The sequence below is a fragment of the Microtus ochrogaster genome, chromosome 7, assembly GCF_000317375.1.
Source record: "Microtus ochrogaster isolate Prairie Vole_2 chromosome 7, MicOch1.0, whole genome shotgun sequence".
Taxonomy (NCBI): Eukaryota; Metazoa; Chordata; class Mammalia; order Rodentia; family Cricetidae; genus Microtus; species Microtus ochrogaster.
Window position 1 is genome coordinate 80,001,856 of NC_022014.1, and position 24,508 is coordinate 80,026,363.

Genomic DNA, 24,508 nt, shown 5'->3' on the forward strand with positions numbered 1-24,508 from the left:
CATGATGCAGGAAGGCCAGAGTAGGAATTGAGAGTCAGTTCTCTCCTTCTACCCTGTGGGTTCTGAGGATGGAACTCAGGTCATCAGGCTCGGTGGCAGATGCCCTCACCTGCGGAGCCACCTCCCGCGACCCCATTCAGATTTCTTGACTTTGAAGAGCGAGTGGAGCCTGCGTGGCTTCTAGAGCGCACTCAACCTGGGTCATCACTACCCAAGACCAGACCTCTACCATGTGCAGACATGACACGCTTGGGCACTGAGTACAAAGATGGTCTGTGAAGGGCACCTCCTCCCGAGCTCAGGAGAAAGCCCTGTGCCCTGGTTAGTTTTTTTATTTTTATTTATTTATTTTTTGAGACAAGCTAGAATTTTCTGGGTGAGGAAATGCCTATTGGCAAGCCTGTGGCATTTTCTTGATTAATAATATAGGTGGGCCCAACCCACTGTGATGGGGTCACCCCTGGGCAGGTCCTGGTGGTATAGAAAGCAGACCGAGCAAGCCTTGGAGAGCAAGCCAGTGAGCAAGGCTCCCCCAAGGCCTCGGCTTCAGTTCCTGCCTCCAGGTTCCTGTTTTGAGGTTCTGCCCTGAATTTCCTTTGTGGGAGGACTGTGATGTGAAAGTGTCAATCAAATAAAGCCTTTACTCCCAACGTGGTGTCTATCACAACGACAGGAACCTAGTTAGGGAACGCTTGCTCTCTTCCGTCTCAATTTGGTTCCATCCAACGCGTGTCATCTCCAGCCCCGCTGCAGCCTGCCCTGCCCCTTTGGGAGCCTTTTCTCACCAGTGGTGACTCACGCTGCCCGCACCTGTCCCGAGTCCCATTATCTCATTGCCTCACTCCCCACCAATGTGAAAACGAGTGATAAATTGGTGCTGGCGGGTTGATGTGTTACCTCAGCTAGGTAACACATTTGCATCGAACAAGGGCAAGCTGACCGCATCTCGGTGAAAAAGAGGGATGGTGGGGGGAAGTTTGGGCATGTCAGCAGGCTGGCTAAGGAAATGTTTAAGGGCAGTGGGTCTCTGCTAGGCCTCTAAATCATGCCTCATCTGGGTGCCTCCAGCTGCCACAAGCTTGGGTGTCATTCCTGGCTGTCAAGGCCAAAGCTACATCAACGCTAAGGAATAAAGTGACGGGCCAGGAGGTTAGAGGGTAAATGGACCTGTCGTTAAGTCCGATAACCTGAGTTTGAGCCCTACAATCCATCACAGATAAATTCAGGGAGGGTGTACACAGGGCTCAACAATGCTAAAATCCAAGTCTGTGGGTTTGGGAGTTGAAAGGGCCTCGGTGAGCTTTTCGGTCACAGTTAGTAGAAAGCCCCGTTAACGCCAACCCTTCACTACTCACTTGATAAAGAGGGTTCGAGGCTAGACCCCAAGCACACAGCTGACGATCCTATCTGGCTCCAGACATGAATGCCCCAGACTCAGCTTATTTATAGACCAGTGAGAAGTGGGAGGACTAGGGGAGTTTCTGAGGGTGGATGGGTGTTACTGAGAGAATCAGTACACTCATCAGTACAGAAGCTCTTGGGGGTGGCTCGTGTCCCGCAGGACCAACAATGGTCCCCTCTTCGCGTCCATCTCCCCTACGCTTTGCAGTTACCGGAGCTGCCTCGGCTCTCGGAGCTGCTGGATTCCCTAGGAAGTTGCATAGCTTCGGGAGAGGCGCAGGGTCACGCACCGCCGGCAGCTCCCCCCCACTCACATCCCCCTCCTCCACGCACAGCCCCGGGAGGGTGCGCGGTAGGACCGCGGCCACGAGGTGGCACCCACGCGCCGAGGAAGCACGAGGCCGCTCCCGGGCCGCCTCCTCATCGGGAACAATGCGGCGCCTCGGGCTGTAGCGCCGCGCGGGACCCCGGAGCCCGGAGCCCGGAGCGCCGGTGGCCGAGAGAGGGAACGAGCGGGCGAGCGGACGAGGGCAGACGTGAGCGCAGCCGTCCCTCCCCCGGAGCCATGGGCGCGGTGGGGCGCGCGGCTGCAGAGCGGCGCGGCCGGGAGGTGCGAGGGGCGGGGGCGCGGGCCTGGGGCAGCCTCTAGCCCGCTCCGAGGGCGCGGGCCCCGGGGATGAGGGCGCCCGCCGCGGGAAGCCCGTCTGTGCGCCGCGGCGCCGTCCCGCCCAGCCAGCGAGCCTGAGCAAGGCAGACGCGCGGCCGGCGATCTGGGGGCGCGCCGCTTCGCCGTCCCCAAAATGTGAAGCTAGGAGGGCGGAGACGTAGAGACCGCCCTGCCGGGAGCCCTCGCCGAACCCCCTTGCCCTACGCGTCCAGGCCGCGCCGTCATCCCCCCCCTCCCCCGACCCCGCCGCGGCTGCAGAGCAGCGAAGCCACCGCGCCCCGCGCGCCCTCAGCGCTGCGACCCCCCGGCTTCTGCCCGCAGCGGCTTAGCGTTTCCCGAGGCGGCCGGAACCGGGCCCAGGACGGTGCGTCCGGCCTCGCCAGCTGCTTCTCGCCCAGACAAGTTTGAACAATGATCACAGTCAACCCCGATGGGAAGATAATGGTCAGAAGATGCTTGGTCACCCTGAGACCCTTTCGGTAAAGTTCTCGACTGGTTGGCACTGGGAGGTCAAGACCTCCCCAATGGGGTGGATGGTGGAGCTGGGCGAGGTCCGCCCCTGCTGGGGTTGCAAGTCCAGGTGGCCGAGGAGGTTCACGAGTCGATTCTCGATGAGAACCATGGGAATGGGGAAAGAGATGGAGATGGGGATGGGGTATGTGGGGGGGGGGGCGACGGAGGATGCAAGTCTGAACCTGTCTTGAATTGATCAAGATTGGGGCGATATAGGCATGAAGAGGTCAAAATGGAGTCAGAAAACACCAAAATCAAGGAGGTCCTAGGTTCCAAAGTGGTCCTAGCCAGCAACTCTATTTCCTGCCCCAACATCGGTCCTACCTGAGCTGCGAAGTTAGTGTGGGGTGCCTCCTAGGCACCCCCGGTGTCCCGCCTGTCGCCTTCTAGGTCGACCCGCCCATCCTTTCTGCCTAGTCCATCCCCCTTTTCCCGCCCTTGTTGCTTTCCCATCCTTCTGGTTGGGTACGAGCCTGTGTCTGACAGGAGGATCCCCAAGATTGTGGCGAGGGCCCCTTCTGCTGGGGACTCCGCTCCCAAATGCGGACTCCAACAGGCTAGACAGGCGCAGCAGGAACATGGAGCAATGACCGAGTTAGATACGCCTCCCTTTCCCCTACCATGGACAGTCCTAGCCGGATAGGGGCGCAGTTTGTGAGGGACTCACTAGGACCTGTTGGTCCTCTGAAGGGACCCTGCTTCCTTCTCCCAGACTCCAGCAGAGCTAGGCCCGCAGGCCAGGCTGGGCAGAGGGTGGTGTGTGTGTGTGTGTGTGTGTGTGTGTGTGTGTGTGTGTGTGTTGGGTGGGGGGGAAAGTGCTGGAGGGAGAGGTGGACACAGTAGTGAGATTGGGTTAGGCCACAGGTGGAGTCTGGTCATAAACCTTGAGACATGCACAGGCTTTCTCCCCGGGCTCTGGACTGATCCCCGGTGCCTCCACAGCCTTCTGTGCCCAGCTGGATTGGAGGTGGGGAGACATGGCCCACCTGGCCGTTCTGTCAGCATGCTGGGCTGGCTTGGGGCTGAGATGGTAACCACTGGGGACAGTTGTCTATGTGTCTATGTAAATGCAAAGGCCTGTGGAATTAGAGAGCTGCCAAGGCTGGCTTTCAGAGTGTTATTTGGAGAGTGTCTCAGAAATCCCTGGCCTAAGGTGCCCTGGGGGAACCAGGTCACCAAGCAGGCTTCTCTGGAAAGACTCTGTCTCCTCCAGGGAGATCCTGGACTCTGCCCTGCTGGGCATCTTGAGAGGGTTCTTGCTGGTCTCAAATCCCAAGTCATCTTTGTAGCTGGCAGGAAGCCCAGCTTCTGAAGGTTCCTGGTGTGATTCTGGCGTGAAGGTGGCAGGCGGCGGTCTCCAGCACCACGGACAGCGTCCTCACCCCCTAAGCTGGGTTTCCCTCCTCTGGGTGCCTTTACCTGAAGGCAGGATTCCTGGTGCAGTTGCAACCCCCTTCCAGCCCTGCAACTTCACCTCCTGGTCTGCCTAGGATGGTAGGGACCCACAGCTAACCAGTCTCCTCCAGGTCTCCTGAGATCTTTAGATTGGAGACCAGGGGCAACCCGCTGATTAAATCACCCTAACTTGATTTATCCTTAAAGGACGTCTGGGGGTACTGTTAGTGCAGAGGTCTGGGGAGGGAATGCCCCTGAGATGTCCCTTGGATGGACATATGAATGGATGAGACCATTGAGCACACTGTAAATGACCACCAACTACTTTTGGGGGACCCTGGGCCCCAGCTGTGGTAACTGGTACAGAAAGAAAGGCTAAGGCTGTAGATTGAGGCTTCAAAGCCCAGGCAGAAAGTGTAGACAGCTTTCTCATGGCAAGCATTTGTATCTCCAGCCCTAATACAATCCCATGATTGAGAGAGAGACTGGAGCTAGGAAAGCCCTGTTTGTTCTCAGGATGGGAAGAGAGTAGCGGGGACCCCACGAGATATCCCCGTGTGCTCTGAACACCATTCCGGCTTTAGAGGGACTCGGGGAGGTCCCCCTGAAGTAAGAGAAGTGTGTCCTGTGCCACCTCTCCTATTATAGCTCACCATGCTCTCCCCACAAAGTTAGGAGGTCCCTGTGGAAGCTACTGGGACCTCCAAGTATTGGTCCTCCCCGCCTCACTGACGCCAACTCTAACTGCTTCCTTTAAATACGGGCTCAGAATTTGTTGTTTCTTCTTTTCTTTTACAATTATGTGTTTCCTTTAATGGGCCAAATTTTAATTAAAGACTCCACTGACAGTTTAAAATAATGGGGATTAAAATGTATATAGTAAGCCTTACAGAGAGACACGCACAGACACCAGGGTCGGAGACAGAGTGGAGGTGGGGCAGGTGGAAACATCTGGCATGACTTTTGGTCTTCTTGGCCATCCTGGCTCTGTATCAGGTGGGGACAGAGAGCCCCTCCCTCTGACCTGGGGGAAGGGAGGGTCTCCTTTCAGCTCTGCCAGCTCTTTGAGTCCTCCAATGAATTTGGGGTCTCAAGCCTCCTCTGCCTCTGCCATCCCCCAGCTCAGCCCTGTTTGTGCCCAGCATGGAGTGCTGGGTCTTGCCGAGCTTGAGGCAAGGACTCTGAGCCTCGACTGACTCCTGCTGTCTTTTGGGTTACTCCAGTGTCTGGCACCTCTTAGACAATGAGTGTGTATTGAAGGAATGAATGATGTCATGCTTTGGCCTGCTCTCCCTCCCTGCATGACTGCAGGCACATTTGTGTGACACTGCATGCCTGGGTGAGAAGATGGCCTGACTCACGGTGCTGCAGGTTGACAAGCCAGGGTGGGCATGACTGATAGAGAAGAGTGTGTGGAGAGTGGGCACAGTGGGGGCGGAGGGGACGTGCCTGCCGTGAGATACTACCACCCAAGAGTGATGGGGACGTGTGGCACCCTATGAGGGCACAGATAAGTGAGCTCGTGACAGATGGCGGAGGCCGTGTACACAGTGCCGAGTGTGGCCCAGGTGATTGAGGCTGGCCCCCTTTCAGATCCCTTCCTGTGTGCACATTCTTCTTGTTTATGTTTTTTTTTTTTCTTCTCCATGTGCTCAGTGTTTTTGTCCCATTGAGGATGGAGCCTCCTGGGCCTGGGATCTCCACCCCCAGCTCTGGTTCTTCCTTGAGTGCCCCAGCTCCCTTCTCTCAGTTACTGCTTCTTTGTTGGCTTGAGAGCTCATTTAGCTGAAGGTGGACTGGAACTTGCCGAGTAGCTGAGGATGACCTTGAACTCCTGAGCCTACTGCAACTACTTCACCCAGCCCACCCACTCGTGCTTCTGGCATTTCTATGCCTTTCCTAGAGGAAGTCGGGGACTGGATTGCTGGTGTGCTGTGCTGACCCACCTTGTTCCACTCTCCCTGCAGGCTCTTTGTCCTGGGCATCGGCTTCTTCACTCTCTGCTTCCTGATGACGTCTTTGGGGGGCCAGTTCTCTGCCCGGCGCCTGGGGGACTCACCCTTCACCATCCGCACAGAAGGTATCTGGAGGGCTAGGAGAACCAACAAGATGTCAGGGGGGAGATACCTCTGAGCTCAGCCCCTGTAGCAGGCTTTTGGGGACCTTGGTCTCTGAATATGTAAATGTGTAAGGGGAAGGACTGAGCCTGCAGTGTGACAGGCATGCTTCTTGGGCCCTGGCCCTGTCAGTGCTACCGGGATTCTCAGGCCTAGAAGGGGGGTCTCCCAGGTGTCAGAAGGGACCCTGTGTTGCTTCTTTTCTTGGAGTGTCCTGGATGGTGTCTTTGAATACACCTGTCTCTTTGAGAGTCATATTAGTAGGTGTGGTTTTCTGGCCTGCCAGTCTACTCCCAAATAACCGCACAGAGACTTCTTAATTATAAATGCTACTAACTAGCTCTTACAACTTAAATTAACCCATATTTCTTTCTACGCTCTGCCACCTGGCAGTACATTTTTTCAGTGCGGCCTGATCATCTGCTTCCTCTGTATTTGGCTCAAGACTCCCCGTGACTCTGCCTTTCTTCTTATCCCACATTCACAAGTCCCTCCTAACCTTCATCTAACTATTGGCCATTTATTCCCTTATTAAACCAATGAGAACAAATACTCATAGTATACCAAAAGGTCGGTCCACAGCGCATGTTCTGTGCCTTTGACCCTAGCAGAGCTGCGGTGGGGACAGGCCTGCAAAGGGCTCACATGGTTCCTGTCTGAGCACTTGTGATGTTGGTCTCACCTGGTCCTTCTCTGTCCCTGACCTGCATGATGCTGGCGAGGTGTGGAATGGAGATGTAGCGTGTGGGCTTCTGGGACCAGACAGCTGGAGTCTGCATCCCTAGTTACTAGCTGTGTGGTGTTGCTGAGTTCTTAAGTCACAGGGAAGAGGAGAGAGTGGTTGAGGGAGTAAAGACCCTCTCAGGTGCCGGATTGATCAGGCTGGTGAGCAGAAAGCCCCTGGCACTGTGCTGCCTTCACACAGCTTGAAGGTGACTAGTCCTTGGCCCTGCCACTCCTCCTTACACCACTCACAGGGCTGCTGGGAGTGAGATAAACGCTTGGGTTCTGCACAGAGCGCCACAGGGCCTCCTTGGGTCAGTAGTAGGAAGGAGGAGCATGGCGTGGTGGGAGGACGGAGGCAAGTGGGGCTCCTGGGGCTGTCGGTGTTGCGAGGAGCTTTCCGCCTGTCTAGAGAGTCTCTTGGAAATCACCTCCTCAAGCTCCTGGTTCCCAGCGATGAGTACTTGCAGGCATCCTGAGTGGCACGTGTTGTCAGCTCAAGTGGGCTCTGAGTGGCGCTTATTGTGCCATCTGGTAGCCATCCTCCAGCTCATTCCTTGGCTTAGCACGAGTCTTTAAACTCGCAAACGCTCTCAGAAGGCCGCTCACACTTATCACCATCAGCCGTTCCAGTCAAGCATGGCATCCTGTCTCCGGCTTCCAGAGACCCCTCAATATGTGAGCCTCGCCCCCTTTCTGGCAGGCAGGGTAGGTCACTGCCTCCCCATGGTGGCCATGAGCCTGTGTTATAAGATGCTTGGGGAGGAAATCCTGTGCAGTGATTGTGGGGTGAAGTTTCCACACACACGTAGTGTGCATGCTGTGTATGGGAGGGGGTGCTCCAGGGGAGCAAGGAAACCAAGGAGGTGTGTGGGTCTCTACACAGGAGATGCTCAAGGGTTGAGGTTGGAGAAGGGGAGGCAGTGTGGAGGCTGGCTGGGAAGGAGATAGAGAAGATAGATGGTTGGGGGCTCAGCCCTGAGAAGGAGGCTTTGGTTCCCTGGGGATGTCCTTAGAAGTTGGTATGTCTGTCTGGGCTTCAAGAACCTAGACCTCCAGCAAAGTCAGGAATCTGATAGGTGAGAATAAAGACATTTCAGGACTGGGCTTTGTGCCTGGGCTCTGGTTCTGCTGCACAGCCCAAAGAGCTGGAACCCAAGACAACACCACCATCTCATGGCCCCTGCCCTGCCCTGCCCTGTCCCAGCAGGGCTTTGGGAGGGGTCTGTCTCAAGCCCTAGATGTCGTACCAGGGAAGGGAGAGACCCTGCAGGTTACACACGAAGTTACATTTGCGCGTGTGCACGTGCACGTTTGTGTGCACCTGCAGGTGCTTCACGTTTCTGAAGTCTCTTAGACACGGCACATCCACAGTTTGTGCAGCTGGACCCAGGAGCGGCACGTTCAGCTTCTGGAACACTCATCACTGCTTCTTCTAGTTTTTACAGTCCCTGGTGCGGCTGTGGGAGGCCCCTCCTCTGGGCCAGTTTACACTTCAGGACAATAAATTGATCTAGTTTGGGGGTGCAGTGTGACACGTCTCCTTTTGAGATTTGGACAAAAGCCGCTCGAATGGGGATCACTTGGAGAAGGTGGGACTTCTGGTTTGGGGAAGGAAGCACCTTTGGTGCCTCGCATGTAGCAAGGCCCAGCCTAGTTCCTCCTCTACCTCCTCCTAAGAGGGTCCTTGCTTTCTCCCCCTGGAGTCAGACCTGAGCAGGTTGCCTTGCAGATATGAGCATGAGCTTCTCTAGGGTACGTACAGGCTGGAGGTCCCAGCTCAGCTGCTTGTGTCAGACGATCCCTCGTGTCCTGGTTCTGCTGTACCACGCAGGTCCCAGGACAGAGTGAATGGAGGGTGCTCCACATTCTGGGGGTGGCTCTTGGAGACTGGCCACGGATTTGGGGAGGGAGGGGTGACAGGTGGAAGAAGAGCCCCATTTGGCCTCCTGGGGTCTGCCCTGGTCTCTGCAGCCCAGAGCCCCGTACTTACACCACGGCCTCAGCTGGGCCTGCAGCAGCTGTCCTATACAGGAACCAACATAAGCTCATTTTCCCAGCTGTCCAGACACCTAGTGTCAGTGTCTACAAGTACCAGGGAGGGCTCTATTCTCTGGCAGGTGGGGGCTCGATCCAGGTAAAAGAGAGGGATGGGGACACTAGAGAATGGGAGAAACAGCCACAGAGAGGGTGTCTGGGGAAGAGATAGAGTGGCTGGCCTCAGGGGGTAATAAAAACACCCGTCTCTCAGTGTGGGGTCTATTCATATCTGCAGTATCCCAGCCTTTCTTATTTATATGGAAATCAGAGGGGAGCGTGTATTAGCTCCCAGACTTACTGCTGGGGCCTCAGTAAGTTCATTTCGATTCAGTCAGTGCCAAGAATGGGAACGGACTCGGGGGAAGATGTGTCAGCTTGCTTAGCTGATAGTCCTGGGGCCAGTGGTGGCATCTGAGAGTGTGTCACTTGGGGAGGGCCTGCTTCCTGGCCTGCTCCCCTCTTGGGCACCGATGTCTGGCTTTAGCCTTAGGTATCTCTTCAGCAAAAATATAAGCTTCTCAGGCAGGGTGAAGCCATGCCTTAGGGCTTTTGCAAGAAGAGAGGGCAACTCCTGAGCCCTGGGAACAGGGGAGCAATCTTACTGTCTTGGTTTAAGAACAGGAGAATGCCACAAGAGCCATCCAAACTGGGTCTGTCTCCTCAGCCAAAGCCATCATGAAACCTGGGCAGTGGCCTCTTACGTGTCCCTACATCCTCTGGTTTTGGGGTCACACCTCCTGCTGACCCCTTACTAATTCCTGCAGTGAGGCATAGACTGACCCCCAAATGCCTTCAGGGATTCTTGTGTGGGGGTGACCTACATTTCCCTGTTGATCTCTTCCTCCGATTTCTTGCTTCAGCAAAGGAACCGGCTCACGGCTCCTCTCCTCACTCCTCCAGCTTTCTGATCCTGTCTTGCTGGGAAGGGCACCCCGTTCCACCCCGTTCTTCTTAAGTCCCTTGTCCAAAAACCTGTGTGTGTAGCCAGTCCCATGGGGGCAAGGAGGGTGGGTGCCGTGGGGCAGGGGCTTCAAGCCACTGCCACTCACAGCAGACAGATTCAGACTCCTCCAATGGTGGCAGGGAGGCACCCCTCCACCCCCCCACCCCAGACACACACACACACAACACCATGATTTTCCCTGCTGCGGGTTTTCCCTGTGTCCTTCTTCAGCCCTCGACCCTGTCTCTAGACCCCCTCTCTCCAGTCTTCCAGGCTGTTCCAGGAGACTGTCTTCCTGTGTGAGTGCACAGAGTCATTTATCTCTGTCCGCTCAGAGTCCCTGCTGTGCCCAGGCCCACCTAGGGGCCGGGAGGAACAATGTGAAATACTCTTTGTGCGGTTCCAATGCCAGCTTTTATGGGATGCATTCCACCCCCCATTTCTGCTTTCATGAGACCCATCTCTCCCTTCCCTTGCTATTTCCTCTCTCTTCCTCCTCCCCGCTTCCTTTCCTGGGACCCTGATTCCTGTCAGTACCAAGGAGGAGACAAGAGGCTAGAACTACAAAACTCAACAACTTCAGGTTCCCCCCTCCCATTTTACCCAAGAGGAAACTGAGGCCAAGAGAAAGAAGTGACCTGTTCCCGTTAGGTCAGTGCCAGAGTAGGGTTGGAGCCAAGGCTTTGATTCTTCCTGTAGCCTGCCCCAGGCCCGCGTGTTACTACCTGACTCTGTTAAAGTCTTGGTTTTTCCTCATGGTCTCCCGGTGGGCCCTTGGCAGTTCTGCAGCCTGGATAGGAGAGCTGGAGCATGGAAGGGGCCTGTAATGGTGAAGGCAATGAGGAGGGGCAAGAAAGCCTGGAAAGGGCTAGGGGAGGGGCAGGGGGACTGGAGGGTCTCTCCAGGAAGTCAAGGCATGGACCTGTTCCTGCTGTACTGCTAACCAGGCTGTGGGGGCCCTTCAGGCTTGAGTGCTCTGTCCAGTACATGGCTAAGCAGTCCCCAATTCTAGGGTGCTAGGGTGATTAGCTGTAGTTGGTTTCTTCTTCTTCTTCTTCTTCTTCTTCTTCTTCTTCTTCTTCTTCTTCTTCTTCTTCTTCTTCCTCTTCCTCTTCCTCTTCCTCTTCCTCTTCCTCTTCCTCTTCTTCTTCTTCTTCTTCTTCTTCTTCTTCTTCTTCTTCTTCCTCTTCCTCTTCCTCTTCCTCTTCCTCTTCCTCTTCTTCTTCTCCTCCTCCTCCTCCTTTCTCTCCTTTTTCTCCTCTTCCTTTTCTCTTTTATTTTTTTCTTTTTTGGTTTTTCTAGACAGGGTTTCTCTGTAGCTTTGGATCCTGTCTTGGAACTAGCTCTTGTGTACCAGGCTGACCTTGAACTCACAGAGATCCGCCTGCCTCTGCCTCCTGAGTGCTGGGCTTAAAGGCGTGCACCACCAGCACTCTGATTGTGCTCAGTCTCTTAACACTACAAGAAAAAAACCCAAAACAATGGTCACCTTCTTGGCACGGGAAGATCGTTTGCTTTTTCTCCTACTGAGGGGCAGGAGAAACCATATCCTCCCTCCCAACCCACTCCTTCTCTTCCTCCCTTTCTATGCCCTGCCCCCATCCCACGTGACTCCTGGACCATCTCCATTTCCTTCCTCTTCCTCTCCTTTGTTCCTTCTCTTTCCACTGGTATCTCTTCAGACCCAGGGGCATGTCTCAAAAGGACACAGGTCCTCTGGCTCTGATGCTTCCCGAGTGACTGTCCTCTGAGCCAAACAACTGTCGTCTTGTGGAGTTCAGCTGTGTCCCCTTGCAAAAGGATCGCCCCAGCTGGCCTTGTGGACTGTATTCTTCCTTATAGAGGGCTGGGGGGTTGTCATGAGGATCCAGCTGCTCCCTGCCATCTGTTGTGTGTAGCTCTGCCTGGGGGACGCTAGGGTAGGTAGGGGGAGAAAAGGGGGGGCATCTATGCAGCTCCTGGGAAGTCCTCACCCCTGTTGGGTAAAGGCTTTCCAGGGGTGGCCTACTGGGGAAGAACACCCACACGCTTGTAGGTAACCTCACCTGTGCTCTGTAAGGAAGCCCAATAAACTTCTTGGTTCCCCCAAACCAGAGTAAACTTTGGTAGAGCTGTGCCCCAGTTTGTGATTGGGGACCTCCAGACAAAGGGTAGCTATTGTTGTAGTCTCCCTCTGGGAAGGGATTTGAGTCCAAAGAGGCCTGGCTGCTAATTCCCAGGTGAGGCTGTGAGAGATGCCTCCTGACTCCCGTGGCCTCTCTCTGACTGCAGGCAGGGGAGCCCAGTGTGGGGAATCAGGCAGTGCCTGAGGAGGGGTGGGGGGATGAGTCCTGAATAGCCTGGACAGCCCTGAACAGTGGCAGAGGCGCTGCCGTGCCCCTCCTCCGCTGGCTCATCACCATCTGGCTGCCTCGCTTCCCCCTCCCTCCTCTGCCTCTAGTTCTCAGTGGCTCTTGTTGCCTGTGCACGACGCTGGGCTGCAGTGGGCCATAGCATCCTTCCCCTGAGTCAGGGATGTTGAGGCCAAGAATGGAAGGTTGACTTCCCCTCAGCCCACAAAGAGGGCTGGTCAGACTCCATGTGTCTCTTCCACAGTACTGCTTGTCCCGCGGAGGCCACTGGGGCATTCTGGTACCTTCTTCCTGAGAGACAATTGCTGTTGGCTCCCCTACTCCTCAGCTCTTTGTATTCTCATACGTGGGGTCAAACTTGCAACTGTCAGCACCTGGGGCAGATGGAAAGTACCAGAATACTACCAGAACCCAGTAACTGATGGTGCGTAGATGCCATAGCTCTGTTATCGAAGGTGGAATGACCCAGGACTGTTCCACGCCTCTCTCTGGCTTCCCCAGTAGGGGAAGCAGTAGGCTTAGCAGTGGGTTCCTTTCTGTCTTTTCTTCACTTCCATACTGGGCTCGCCTTCTCCTCTCAAATCAGTTACCCTAACCTTCACCTTAGAGTCTGCTTTTGGAGAGTCCAACAGTTGGCACCCCTTGCCCAGGTAGCCTGGAAGCGTGTGGTTAGCATTGTTGACCGCTTTTGGGTGGGCTACTCAGTCTAGTGGTTGTAACCCACCCTGCAGTTAGTTATTTCAGGGTCCTGGAGAGGCACTATCTGTAAGATATGGGCTGAGAGAGAGGAAGGAGGCCATGCTAAGTTTGTCAGAGCCCCCCTTTATTAGAAATGGGGTACAGCTTATATAGGGTAAGGAGTTGGGGGGTGGCCACAGGGGCCTGGGCTCTTGCCGCGTGGTTCACGTTGGTCATGTGGTTCGTGTTGGTCAGGTAGGCCAGGAAGTCACAACTAGGAGCTGACACACCTAGTTCTCTAGATAGTTTGGAATGTGGGGTGGGTTCCGCTAACAGATAGCTCTCCATTAACAGCCAATTTGGGTGTGGGGTAGGCTCTGTCAATAGAATGATTCTTAACACAATTATGGGTGTGGGGTTCTCTGCAGACTCCCCAGGGTGATGGCTCCTGTAATGATTTTAGGAGGAAATTGGCTCCTGACATAGCATCTTACTGGGTTCTGCTTGTTTGCTGAGAACTTGACCCTGGATCTTTGAAGCCGAGCGCCTTGTGGCCTGCGTGGCTGTCTAGAACGTGCAGAGATGCAGATTGCAAAGGCATGTGTTAATCCCAAAGATGGGAAGAGAAAGACCACAGACCCAAACCATCATGCCCAAATTCACCAAAGCAAGTAATTAAATAATTAAGCTTATTTTTTACTTGTGTACACGGACTGCCTTCCTGTAAGGTGGGGTTTGAGAGGAAGACAAGGCGTTTATATCCGAGGGGTAAGGGGTTTCTAAATAGGGAATTTGATGGGCAAAACAGACAGCCTTACTAGAGCAGAAAGTAAGTTATAACCTCCTGAAACAGACATGGTTGCAAGGTGGGCATAACAGAGTAGTCATAACAACAGGTGTCATAACAGGGTAGTCATAATAACAGGGTTGTCATAGTTGGTCAAAGTATCATTTTGAAACAAAGGGTTGCCAGATGGTTATTATACTTTTTGAAACAAAGATGCAGTTGCTCTTTCCTGGACCAGGCAGCACAGAACCATTTGTAGTTAAAGTTACAGGTGGGGCATAGCCTGATCCCTGAGCAAGAGATTTAATCATACACAGGGATGAGTCTAGTTTGTCTTTACTGTAAGGTGGCTGTTACGCCTGAGGTGGAGACAGGAGGTTCGTCACTAGGCAGGGGGAGTCTCACACGGGGCAGGCACAGCTGATGGTGGAAGGGTAAGAAAGGAGACATTGGGGAAACTGAGGAGTTGTGGGGATCTTGGTGGGTGTACCCCACTTTCTCTCAGTTGATTCTTCACAGGGTCTGCCTGGCAGGGGGTGAAGGACTCACCCTGGAGGAGCCTGAGGCTCAGGATAAGAGCACTGCCATTTTCTAGACAGGTTCAGGAAAGGGAATGGGAAGGGGGAAGTAGGGCTTCAAAGCTGGGCATGGGTGGGACAAGGAATCTCACACTGGATCCCAAAGCACAGGATGACCCACTATCAGAATCATACGGGAAGCAAGCCCAGAGAAGGTTCCAGAACCTCAGGTGTAGGCGGAGGTTGACACCTAAGCCCAGAGCCTCAATCATTGGGCAATGCCATACTTACAGAAACCTGACCGGGGAGTCCTTGTTCATGCAAGGCATGAGGGGTCCAGGCCTTCCCTCCTACTGGGGCCTTCCTGGCTCTCACAGACCCCTGGTGCCCAGAGCATCCCACAGGCCACACCTCGAGTTTCATTGAACAGTCACAAACCAGAAGCCAGAGAAATGGCAGAAGTCCCTCGGGTTACCCAGCGGGGAGGGGGCAGGTTAGCCCGATAGATGGATCGTCTTCACGAGTAAGGTAAAGGGGTTCCTCCAGGGTGAATGGGCAGAAGGCACACTCTGCTGACCCCTCCTCTGAGGTGGCCCAGGAAGATGGAGCTAGGGTTGGGAGTGTGACTGCCCCTGACCGTGCCCACATTCTGCCCACAGTGCCAGGTGGCTCCGAATCCCGTGGCGCCCTCCGCAAGATGAGTGACCTGCTGGAGCTGATGGTGAAGCGGATGGACATGCTGGCCAGGCTGGAGAACAGCAGCGAGCTGCACCGCACTGCCAGTGTGGCACACTTAGCTGCAGACAGGTGAGGGGATGCGGCAGGACGCAGGGTGAGGGGACGGGGCAGGATGCAGGGCGAGCGGTAGGTGCCCCTGGGCTCCTGCGGGTCCAGCATAGCCTCAAATGTATCTTTAGAGTTCAGGCTAGGTGTCCCTTCTAGTAAACTAGATAAACTTTAAGATTGCAAGACACAGGGCTGGGGAGATGGCTCTGTGTGTAAAAATGCTTGCTGCTCAAGCATGAGGGTGCCCATGATAAGGGGACATTTAGCTATGCAACATTGAACATATGGTGTCCTTCTCATGGAATCACCTCGAGCACAATCACACCTCAACCCAACAAGTACTGCACAGGGTGTGTTAGTCTCTGCAGGGGGAAAACGGGGGCACAGACATCCAGAAGCAGTCAAAGTGGTACAGCTAGGAGGCACTAGGCCTGGCCCCACGGCTCACCCTCAGAACCATGAGGTTCACGTCTGCATTCACCCCCTATGCGGTCTGCCACATGTGACTCAGGTTTGGTCTGCTGGTGGCACTGGAGGTTGAACATTTTACTTATTTATTGCGCGAGTGTGCATGAATGCAGGCCATGGCACACACGTGGAGGTCACAGGGCAACTTGTCTGAGTTAGTCAGTTCCCTTCTACCGTGTGGGGCTTGGGATCCAACTCTGGTCATCAAATGTGTCAGCAGGTGGCTCTACCCATTGAGCTGTCTTTCCCCCTTTGAGGGACTTTCCATGTTTGTGGATTTACAAACTAGGAAAGAAAATCTTTTGTTAGTTTGTGCTCTGTTTTGAGAGAGTTCTCTCTCTCTCTTTTTCTCTCTCTCCCTCTCTCCCTCCTTCCTTACCCTTCCCTCCATCCTTCCCTCTTCTCCTCTTCCCCCTTCACGATCTCATGTAGCCCAGGCAAGCTTTAGACTCATTCTGTAGTTAAGGGTGACCCTGAACTTCTACGCTCCTTCTGCCTCTGCCTCCCGAGTGCTGGGATTAGAGACCTGCATCCTGACACCTGGTTTATATGGAGCTGGGGGTGGAACCCAGGGCTGTGTGCGTGTACCAGCGGAGCCGCTCCCTGGCCCCTGTGCTCTGGCTCAGAAATATCTATGCTAACATTACAGGGCTGGGACCAGGGCTTCAGGCAGACATCCCGTGCAGTGCCTGTCGCGGAGCTGTGCTCCCATCTGGGAGCTCTTCCCTCCTCCCCCACTGCAGGGAGCTCTGCACCCTTGGTACTGATTCCCCACTTAGAGCATCAAATGGAAAAAAAGGAGAGAGCTGGGTATTGGGACTACCAAGAGCCAAAGTAATGAGCGACATAAAGCCCTGTGTGGGGAGCTTGGCAATATCCCTTAAAGAGCACGCGAGATCATCTCAGACACTGGCACAGGCTCCAAAGGATCGGTGGGTGGATGAGTCAGAGGGGTGCTCTTCACACAGGTGATGAGGGAGGCGAGAGTAGAGGTGCTGAGAGAAGGGGTGCAAAGGCCCTGGGGTTGGTGTATTGAAGGAGACAGGCCATACGGACGCTGATACGGTAGAGTGCTGAGCAGGGGGAGGGCTAAAGGGGAGGTCCTGTGGGACCATGTCAGCCGTAGGACACTGTTCTGAGAGACACGTAGCTGCTCGGTTTATTTGCTTACTTACTTATGTATTTTGCTTTGGTTTTTGCTTGTATGTGTGGTATGCACACATGTGTACATGCGTGTACGGGTGCATGAGTGTGTGAGCACATGTGGAGGCCCGACTGTGCCTCTGTGGTTGCGTTCTGCCTTATTCACAGAGGCAGGGTCTCTCACTGAACCTGGAGTTTACCAGTTCCTCTAGTCTCCCTAGCCAGCTTGCCTCAGAGACCCCTTTCTGCCTCCCCTGTGCTGGGACTGCAGGTGGTTGCCACCCCTGCCTTCTGGGGATACAACCCTGGGACCCACGGCTGTGCAGCAGGTGTGTTAGTTTGGGTGTTTCAGAAAGGGTCTCGCATAGTCCAGTGTGGTCTTGAACTTGCCACGGACCTGAGGCTCCCCTTGAACTTCTGATCCCCCTGTCTCTGCCTCCTGAGTTCCTGGACTATGGGGATGTACCACCACACCTGACTGGATTTACTCATTTTTCCTTTTTTAAATTTATTTTTATTTTTAATTGTGTGTGTGTGTGTATGTGCTGATGCAGGGTTGAATGGATATATTTAAAAATATATCTCTGGCTGCTGTGTAAAAAATGGATTATTCATTGGCAAGAGCAGAAACAGAGAGGTTTCTGGGAAAGAGAAGATAAGGGGGTTAAGGTGTCCAACTTCCTTGGGTCAACACGAGACTGTTTTCTCCTCTGTGTGGACTGCCATCACCCTGTGTCCCCGCGGGCCTAATCCCTGTCCCTGCTTGGTGACTCAACTCCAAGGCCACAGGTGTGTTTTTCAGGGAGCAGAGCATCCCTCCTCCCCATGGCCCCTGCTCAATGAACTGCACTGTTAAGAGTCCAGGGACCCAGCCTGGTAGAAGACCGCAACTTCACTGACTCCCGCTTCTCCCAGGCTGGCCTGCCCCTCCCTACACGCCTTGCCCTTCATGTGCTCCCGAAGAAGGAGGGAGCCCTGCGGGTGGGGGAGCACGCGCCACCTTCAGGCTCTATCTCGGGGAAATAGCAGCCATCCATCATGACCAGCGGAGCCCATCAAACTCCACAGGCAGAGCTATAAATTGCAGGGACACTGTGGCTCTGGGACACAGGAAGAGAAGTGGGGGTGTGCCAGGGCTCATGGGAGTCTGGGCGCTCACTCAAACCAGCCCCATCCTGCCCCAGCCACCCTGGGGTTAACCGTGATTAACCAGCCAGAGTCACAGGAAGCCCTCCCACCTAGGCTATCCCCCCACTTCAGAATTATCTGGGGCTGTCCTCCTCCTGCCCTTCTGGAAGCTTCTGAGCTGCCTTGCTTTCCACTGTGGCTGGTGTGTCCTTGGGGGAAAGCAAATTTGCTATTTTAGCCTAGGAAAACATAATTAGGCAGACAGCTTTGAGGCAAACACCACTGTATTATACATCCTTGAGCCAAACAGCTATGATCTTTGAATTTTCCGTCAGGCTCCTTTGCAGCGGCAACAGCTCTGAAGCTGGCAGCCAGCCAGCCGCCGTCAAGTACATCTGTCTGTTGTTAGGGTCTGCAGAGTCTGGGCTGGGGACTCCAGGGTGGGGGAAGGGGACACGAGAAGCTGGGAGTTGGTACAGACAGACCATCTCAGCAGCCACACACTCTGCCTGGCCCGTGGGCATTGGGGGTGCGGTGCCTGAGCCGAAGCCAGCGGCTCACCTGAGATGATTTTGTGGGAAGGAGCTACTTGGTTGGTCTCGGAAAGGACGGTTTCGAGGGTTGTGGGTATGTGCCAGCATGTCCACCTCTAAATGCTGGGCTCTGAGTGCTAAGTGGGGAAGCAGGTTCTGAGTGTATAAATAGAGCCATAGCGTAAGTGTGGCGTGCACACTATAAAGGGCAGGGAGTAGGTACATCGGCTTTTCTTTCTTTCTCCCTTTCTTTCCTTCTTTCTTTCCTTTTTTTTTTTTTGGAGGCGTGGTTTCTCTGTGTGATAGCCTTGGCTGTCCTAGATAAGATAAGGCCAGCCTTGTGGTCACAGATCTACCTGGGGTTAAAGGCAAGAGCCACCTTGCCTAGCTACATAAACATCACTTTTTTTAATTTAATTTAATTTTTTTTTTGAGACAGGGTTTCTCTGTGTAGCCCTGGCTAGCCTTGAACTCAAAGATCCACCTGCCTCTGCCTCCTGAGTACTGGGATTAAAGGCGTGCGCCATCATAGCCTGCGTGGCTTCATTCATTAAAGGCGTGCACCATCATTCTTGTTTGGAGAAAACGAAGCTTATTTTTACAACTCTGTGTTGGCTGCTGTGCTGGGGCTGTGTTCAGGGGCCACAGCCACAGGGAGGTCAGCTTCCGGGGGTCTGTGGGTGAGCGCAAGGTGGGGAATGATACTCCCTGAGGATGACATCAATCTCAACTTTACAAAATCAAGTCTCGTCCTGGGCCTAGCTCTGGGTTTGATGCAAGGCTGGCTGACAGGGAGACGTTTTTGGTAAATTGCCCAAAGTTGGTCTTCCTTAGGGCCTGGAGAGGGGCCAGGCTGTCAGGGAGGGATTACGGGAGAGCAGTGATGTCAGTGGCCAGCTTGATCGGGCCCTCAGTGGGTCAGGGAGAGGAGAGGGCAAGTTCAAGATAGTCTGCAAGGAGCCAAAGTCAAGGGAGGGCCAGGGGTGAGAGCAGGGCTATAACCAAGGCCCTGGGGCCAGTGGGCAGCTGAGGAGGGGTTGGGGCAGGAGGCCCAGCCAGCCCTGGGTCCGTCCTGCTGTGTGCCTGGGGCCTCTTGGGAAGTGTGCAGAGCAGAATGGCCCTAACAGAGGTCAGCCATCATCTAGTAGATCAGCGTCTCATCACTGTGACAGATCTCACCACAAAGGTCACTTCAGGAACGGAGGGCGTATTTTGGCCCACAGTTTGAGGAAACTGCATGGTCTCAGCAGGGTAAGGCCGCTGGTCACTTTGAGTCCACCATCGAGAGGGAGAGAGATGGATGCCGGCGCTTGGCTTGCAATCTCCCTTTTACTCAGTGAGGACCTCAGCCCGTGCAGTGGTGCCACCTACATCAGGGTGGGTCTTTCACCTCAGCTAACCCAATCTAAAAACTCCCTCTGGGGCGCGCCTAGAAGTTAGTCTCCTAGGCGACTCTGGAGCCTGTCAAACTGATGAGCTGAGGTATCCAGGTGAACCGTCCTTTCTCTGCCCACTGAGGAAGGGGCAGGTCAACCTCATCCCGTCTGTTTACAACCTCCAGACGCCCTTCATCAGAGGATGAGGCTGGGGTGAGTGGAGACAGAAGAGGCCAGGAGGAAAGGTCACGCTACACAGGTGTGTCCCATGTCCCGCTTCACGTGTGAGATGCCGGGAGGCACAGCATACATCTGTCTCCGATGTGTTTGTATGTGTGTGTGTTTGCTGTATAGTTTTGCAGGCACCCAGATACGTGGGTTTCTGTGTTTTAAAAGCACGTTGTTTTGTGATACAACTGTTCCCAGTGAGCTTGCTGGCCAGCTGCAGGGAAATCAATGTTCCTCTTAATTGACTGTAACCCTCGTCAATCACAGAAGAACTCAGAATTTAGCCTCCTTCTCTAGGCAGCTTAGACAGCCACTGCTGGGGCAAGGGAGTTAGTAGCGGCCTTGTGGAACTGAGCCTTTGGGGACTTTCTTGGGGACAGACCTGGAAGGAGCTGAGGTCTGATAGGAAGCAGGTGTCAGAATTCCCTGCTGGGTCCTGTCCTGCCCCTAAGTCTGGAAGTTGTAGAGAATGGTACACCCTGGGCTGGGATATCCCCAGAGCACCTCGAGGTAACGAGCCTTTGATGTTGCCTGCTTCTCTGTTGGGGTACCCGAGAACTGTTCACAGCATCAACTTTGGTGATCAGGGAGACTGGTATCTGAGGCCTAGCTCCCCTTTCTCTACTTCCTGAACCAGGACTGTTTGGTGTGGGGACCAGCATGTAGGGTAGGAGCTGAGGAAAGTGTTGCAGGCCTTGATCTCCACTACATCTGACAGATGCGGAGGGGTGCAGCCAGCACATGCCCAGGGCGTCATCCTCCTGACTCCCCCATCCCTAGCCTGCTGTGTGAACCCAGGAAAGTCCCTTTATCAGCTCTGGGCCATTCCCCAGTCCAAACTATAAAATAAGGGACAGTAGGGAGATTTAGGGGGTCCTTCCTAGGGTTTTGGACCCTGAGCAGTCTCCTGAGGTCCCTCTGCCCACAGAGGAACTCTGCGACAGGTTTGGGCACCCTTATCACTATGGGAATCTGTGATCTCTCTCTCCACAGCCTCTCAGAGCTGTTTTCTCAGCTCCACCACCAGGCACCATCACTAGAAGAGAAATCAGAGGGTGTCTGGCATTTTCCAGCCAGGACCACGTGCAAGGTGGCCCTGGGTCCTGGTAGCACGTTGTGGACTCAGTGGACTTTGGTTTAGAGCCGATAAAAGTGAGGGGTAATGATTATGTATGTGCCTGTGGGCAAGGTCACCCCTCCCAGAACCCGACAACGACGATGTCCAGGCTACAGATGAGGACCTGGGCTCATAAAGAGCAAGGACCACTCCTGATCACAGGGCTGAAGAGGCCCAGCGAGGCCGGCTTTGCCTGCACAGGAGAGCCAGTGAGGTCCTCTAACTGCCACATTTGTTGGGGATGGGGGTGAAGAAGGACCTATTATCCCACCAGGGTGACTTTGGAGGTCTCCGGCCCCTCCCCCTCATATCTGTCCAGGCTGGTGAGGGCTCACATTTTGATCTCTTCCCATGCAAACACCTAAAGAGGGAAAGAGAGAAGAAAATGAAATACACCACCATTAGGATCAAAGGACTCCCGGTCACTGATCCAGCTGGAGGAAGCCCTGCTGATGGCCCTGTGGGGACAGCATGGTTGTTGCCAAGGAAACCCTTCAGAACAGTTTTGGCTTTTGCTGCCTGCCTTGGGGGTGGTCGCATCTCAAGGGCTTCAGTCTGTATCAGCCTGACCTTTTCTTCAGTCTTGGCCTTAGCGAATGTGGTCCCTCCTGAGTGACAGGGTACACGCCTGCCTGTCTCAGATCTACTTTGTGGCACCTTCTCCTTGGAGGTGTGAGAACCCTCACTGTCTCTCTTTCTCTCTGTCTCATTTCTCCCAGGCCTTCAACTATCTGTATAGTTGAGGATGACTTTGAACTTCTGATCCTCCTGCCTCCACCTCTCAAGCGTTAGAGTTACAGGCTTGTCCCTGTGCCCAGTTTATGTGGTCCTGTGGGTCAAACCCTGGGCTTTGTGTATATGAGGTGAGTACTCCATTGATTATGCTTCAGCCCCCCCCCCCCCCCCTTTTTCTTTTCTACCTGGGCATTTCCCAAGTCCCGGTTCTGGGTTCTGAGGCCTGAGACTCTGCTTTTACTGCCGTTTGAGGAAAAGTGCCTCAGCGTGAGACGCCTAATCGCCTATTACTTGGAAACAGAAAGCGCTGTGTGAAGGGCAAGTCCGGTGTAATAACAGTGACGCCGATGGTTTTATTTTGAACGGCTTGAACTTGTTAAGTCCAGCAGATGCCACGGCACTATTTAAAGCCTGTGCTGGCGATCTGTTTTATGCAGAAACGACTTATTGTAGGAGAATTGCTGAATCCTTGGAAAAGTTCAGCTTTTCTCAGCTGAGCCTTCGCTGTTTCCTCTTAGGGGTAGCGCGTCTGCTTACATAGGGGGGACAAGCGGGCCAGCAGAACTGGGGAGGTAGCACAGTGGTAGAGCACTCGCCTAGGATGTGCGAGGCCACAGGTTCAATCCTTGCTAAGTTCCCATTCCATGCCAGCTTGAATCCTTGAGGTAACTTTGCTTTGATACCAGAGTTCCCAGAGGCTGTGCAAGCCTCCCAAGGTCACACCACAGTGGGAAGCCAGGCTTTCTGTCAAGGTCCCCTGGCTCTCGCCTTCACTGCTCCAATGATCTAAATAATGTGTCCAGTCACTGGCTAGGCTGGGAGGTCAGCCGATGCCTCTGTCCCCCAGTGAGAGCCACCGTAATGACACTTGAGATCAGTCAGAGAATCGGCTGGAAAAGAACTTCCTAACCGATGGAACCTGACAGGCTGAAGGAATGAAAATGATTTTCCTTGTCCAGTGAATGGTGGTTGGTTTGTGTCACAGGGTCACTAGATGAAGTGGCTCTAAGCCATATGGCAGGAAATAACCAACATTCCATTTACTTCCTCCCAGTTCTCGGGGCCGACATCTGAAGCTGGGGTGCACTCCCTGGGCTCTGGCTAGGTCCTAGTCAACCAGGAAAGTGCTGGCCTTGGCCTGCATCACTTTAGGCCCACCTGTCCCTTGGCTTTTGCTGGGAGACACACAGAAGCACCCATTTCACCCAGAGAGAGCACCCACAGACCAAATAAGTCCATCCAAGTCCAGCATATAAGAGAAACAAGGGTGACTCCGGCAGCTGTCACTGAAAAGGCCCATGTGAGCTGGGTGACAGCTCACAAAAACTATCTCCCTGGAGTCCCCATCCAAGCCAAACTTCCCCTCCTCTACACTTTTGCACCCCAAAAGCCATGTCTGTTTGACAGGGTCAGGAGCAAGTGAATGGCTGGAGTCTCGGGTGAGGGTCTGATGATACCTCTCTCACAAGCAAATGTTAAAACTGTGGCTGTGTGAGGGTCTTGTGCTGTTGGTCACATGACTTATTTCAAGATGGCGGAATTTCACTGGACCTTGTCCATCCTCTTGTGGTTCTCCCCCCCCACTGTCACATGACCTCTTTTTTTTTTTTATGGTTTTTCAAGACAGGGTTTCTCTGTAGCTTTGGAACCTGTCCTGGAACTAGCTCTTGTAGACCAGGCTGGTCTCAAACTCACAGAGATCCGCCTGCCTCGCGAGTGCTGGAATTAAAGGTGTTTGCCATTACCACCCGGCATGTCACATGACCTCTTGACAAGGACCCCAGTTGGCTCCAGTGTTACCTCCTAATCCAGCATGACCTCCTCTTCCCTAATCTCAAAGACCCCACTCCCAAGTGGGGTACATTCCAAGTTTGTAGGAGGACATGAGTTTGGGGCAATGGTACTCAGCGTACAGTGGGGGTCCCTGGGCACATGCCCACGCTGGCAGGATTAGGCTCTGTGTATGAAAGCCATCCTGCTCTGGGGACTCAGGACGATGCTGCAGATCCCAGGCAGGCCCTGAAGCCTGGGAAATGATGGGGTTCTGTGGGGGACGGAGGCAGGCAGATGGAGAGATGCCTACAGGAAGGTGGCTCTGTGGGGGTGAGGTGGGGTCAGTTTCACACCTGCCGGAATTCCTGGCTGGCTCCAGTGTGAGCTGTTTGGCCCTTTCCAATCCCCGTTAACTCCCATTCCTGACAGGAGTCAGAAGCATAGACTTAGTGGCCCTGTGGGTCAGCAACCTGACCTGGCAGCCATGGGGGCGCCGCAACCTTGTGTGCTGGGACACCTTTTCCGGTCACTTCAGTCCTGGGTTAAATCCCCCAGCATCCTATAAACCAGACATGGCGACCCATGCCTGCCATCCTAGCATTTGGGAGGGGAATGCAAGGCAGCATCCATCTGGCAGAGGTACTGCCTGTCCCTTGTCTGTGCAGAGGACAGGCCCAGTTTGCCTGTGGAACTTCCTTAGTGTTTGTCACTCTCAAGGGCAGGTGGTCGGACATGCAGTTTGCTACCTAGGTCCGCTATGGTTCCTTCTCTGGTAGGCAGGTCACCCAGCCTGTGAGAGGTGAGGTTTGCATGCCCAGGTTGGAAAGACCCTTCAGACCAAATACCTGAATAGGAATAAACAGAGTGCAGCAGCGTGTGTGTGTGTGTGTGTGTGTGTGTGTGTGTGTGTATAGCCAGAAAGTGAAGTGAGAATCGAAGCAAGTGAATTGAAAGTATTGAGAGCAAGTGGCTTCCTGGAGAAGGCCCCCGGGCCTGTGCTTGACAGGCAGATAAGGCCAGCAGTGTGGGATCTATCTCAATAGCAGCTTGTGCAATGAGATAAATGCTGCATAGAACAACTAATACAA

General features: G+C 54.1%; 1 protein-coding gene across 4 annotated transcripts in view; it reads left to right on the top strand.

The window, feature by feature from the left end:
• Window positions 1-1,724: 1,724 nt before the first annotated feature.
• Window positions 1,725-24,508, top strand: part of Mgat5b (alpha-1,6-mannosylglycoprotein 6-beta-N-acetylglucosaminyltransferase B) — a 64,614-nt gene continuing 41,830 nt past the window's right edge. For 2 of the 4 annotated variants that reach the window (XM_005350789.2, XM_026780500.1), the window contains exons 1-3: window positions 2,018-2,547; window positions 5,944-6,056; window positions 14,793-14,940. In XM_005350789.2, the coding sequence (XP_005350846.1) occupies window positions 2,480-2,547; window positions 5,944-6,056; window positions 14,793-14,940 (329 nt within the window). In that variant the 5' untranslated portion in view covers window positions 2,018-2,479. The other 2 variants (XM_026780497.1, XM_026780499.1) reach the window with 2 other exon arrangements.